At 46.5% G+C, this 2,181-nt stretch overlaps 1 protein-coding gene across 9 annotated transcripts in view; it reads right to left on the bottom strand.

Annotated features, from left to right (window-relative positions):
* Positions 1 to 2,181, bottom strand: part of LOC122530976 (SH3 and multiple ankyrin repeat domains protein 3) — an 80,274-nt gene that overhangs the window by 65,460 nt on the left and 12,633 nt on the right. For 8 of the 9 annotated variants that reach the window (XM_043658442.1, XM_043658443.1, XM_043658435.1 and 5 more), the window contains exon 2: positions 816 to 1,214. In XM_043658442.1, the coding sequence (XP_043514377.1) occupies positions 816 to 1,166 (351 nt within the window). In that variant the 5' untranslated portion in view covers positions 1,167 to 1,214. The remainder of the gene's footprint in view (positions 1 to 815; positions 1,215 to 2,181) is intronic. The other variant, XM_043658436.1, reaches the window with a different exon arrangement.

Here is a 2,181-nt window from a genome sequence, read left to right on the forward strand (position 1 = left end):
GGGGGGCGCACGGAAGCGATCCCCCCCCCCCCCCGGAGATCTCTTAATCCTGCGTGTGCTTCGTGACTTTCCGAGGACTCCGGCTATCCACTACGACTACTGGATGAAAAAAGAAAAAAAAAAAAAAAGAGAAGAAGAGAGAGAAAGAAGTATCGGGAAGTCCAGTCCAGTCTCTCTCTCTCTCTCTCTCTCTCTTTTAGGTTTGCAGACGCGTTCCCCTTGCAATTTACTAATACACTCGACGGTGTGTTTTTCGCGTATCTTCTTCCTTTTTTCCCCTCAATTTCTTTCCGGGGTGAAAGAAAAAAACACCGACATCATCGATCGAAACCGTGCGTACGCAGTATGCACGGCGAGTATAAAGATTGACGGTGGAACGCGTCGTACGCAACGACAACAGTGTACAAGAACGATTACGATTCTTTTAGCCAACAAGAGAAGGCTCCCGACGTTTCGAAACAAAGAGAGAGAGAGAGAGACAGCTCGCGAGGATAATGCAATTTAGAGACCGTTAATTGACCCGAGCGGCGCGAAGAACGAACCGCGCGCGAGATAGAGAGAGAGAGAGAGAGAGAGAGAGAGAGAGAGAGCTCGGTACCCGGACTGTTCCTCCAGTCTTCCAAGGATCTTCTCTCGCTAATGGATTCTCGCGAAGAAAGAGTCACACGGAACCGGGAGGAGAAAGAGAATCGGAACGAAACACACGATTCGCGAGCGGCGAATGACGAGTTGAGGCGACTGTTTCGTCTGTTATATGCGTGTGTGCGTGCGTGTATGTGCGTACGTGTGCGTGTGCGTGTGCGTGTGCGTCTTACCTTGGGCAACGACGCCAGGCATTGCTGCTTCACGTCCCAGACGAGCTGGTCCTTCGGGAACTGAAGACACTTGCTGACGTACAGTTCCGGGACGTGCACCCTCGCGAGTAGCACGCCCTCCTCCACCGGTCCGGCCTCCGCGGTCGCGGCTGCGACTGCGACCGCATCTTGATTCGGCTGACCTTGAGCCTGGCCTTGGGTCTGGCCGCTCTGCGGGCTCGTCGACTGAGTCCCAGTACCCGACGACGAATTTTGCTGCTGCTGTTGTTGCTGCTGTTGCGGTTGTTGTTGTTGTTGTTGTTGTTGCGACTGCGCTGGCTGTTGTTGCTGTTGCTTCGGTCCCGCCTCCATTGCGAGGACCTCGCGCTTCTCGAGGATTCCACCTTCACAGGCTCACATCTGAAACGAGAAGGAAAAGTGTGTTCTCTTCACTCTCCTTTCAACTCACCCCTCCCTCGCGCTTGTGTATGCAGAGAGTGTACACACACCCTGTATAATAAAATGAAAGATATTCCGCGAGGAGGAGATTAAAGTGGCGATGGGACGTTTACGACCACGAATAACGGGAAACGGGAGGCGAGATTACTGCGTCGTGACAATTTTTTAAGGCTCGTGAAGGATCCGTGATCCGAGTTGCCTTTGCGCGCGAATTGCGAATTCGCCACGATCATTCACCTTATTAATACTTTCACATCGGGCGTCACACACGCGTGCGTAATAATTGATTTTGGTTGTCGGAAAATATCAATGTAAATAAATGAATGAAAGTAAAATATTTGTTAAATGAAATGAGTAAAATATTTGTTGAATGAAAGTAAAAATTGTTAACGCTTAGAGCAACCGTATCAAAATAGTCTGCATGTATGAATCGCCATAATTCAAACGATAGCTAAAACATTTATACACTCCTGTTTCTGTTCCAAACAGAAATTAATGTTAATTTTGACGAGAACAGCCTTTTAAATTAATTCAAACGACAGTCGAAAATCAGTCGTATCGATTAGGGTTCGATTGTTGTGGCACATTAGTAAAATTACAATAGCTGAATATAGTGTGGCACGATTGGAAAAACTGTTATTTACAAAACTTACGTAGAAATAATATTTCCTACACGCGACTGTCGTTTCAAATTTCCCGCCGAGAAAGTGTCAACCAAATTCTTGAAGACGAACGTTCGATTGTTCGCGGTAAAATTGATGAAATTAAAATTAGTGAAATTTATACGGCACGATAACGAAAATTATTTGTTATAAACGTACGTGAAAATAAAACCTCTTACACGCGACGTTTCAAATTTCCCGCCGAAAAAATATTAACCAAATTCTTGAAAACGAACGTTCGATTATTCGCGGTAAAATTAAAATTG

Source organism: Frieseomelitta varia, unplaced genomic scaffold (assembly GCF_011392965.1).
Source record: "Frieseomelitta varia isolate USP_RPSP 00005682 unplaced genomic scaffold, Fvar_1.2 scaffold_370, whole genome shotgun sequence".
NCBI lineage: Eukaryota > Metazoa > Arthropoda > Insecta > Hymenoptera > Apidae > Frieseomelitta > Frieseomelitta varia.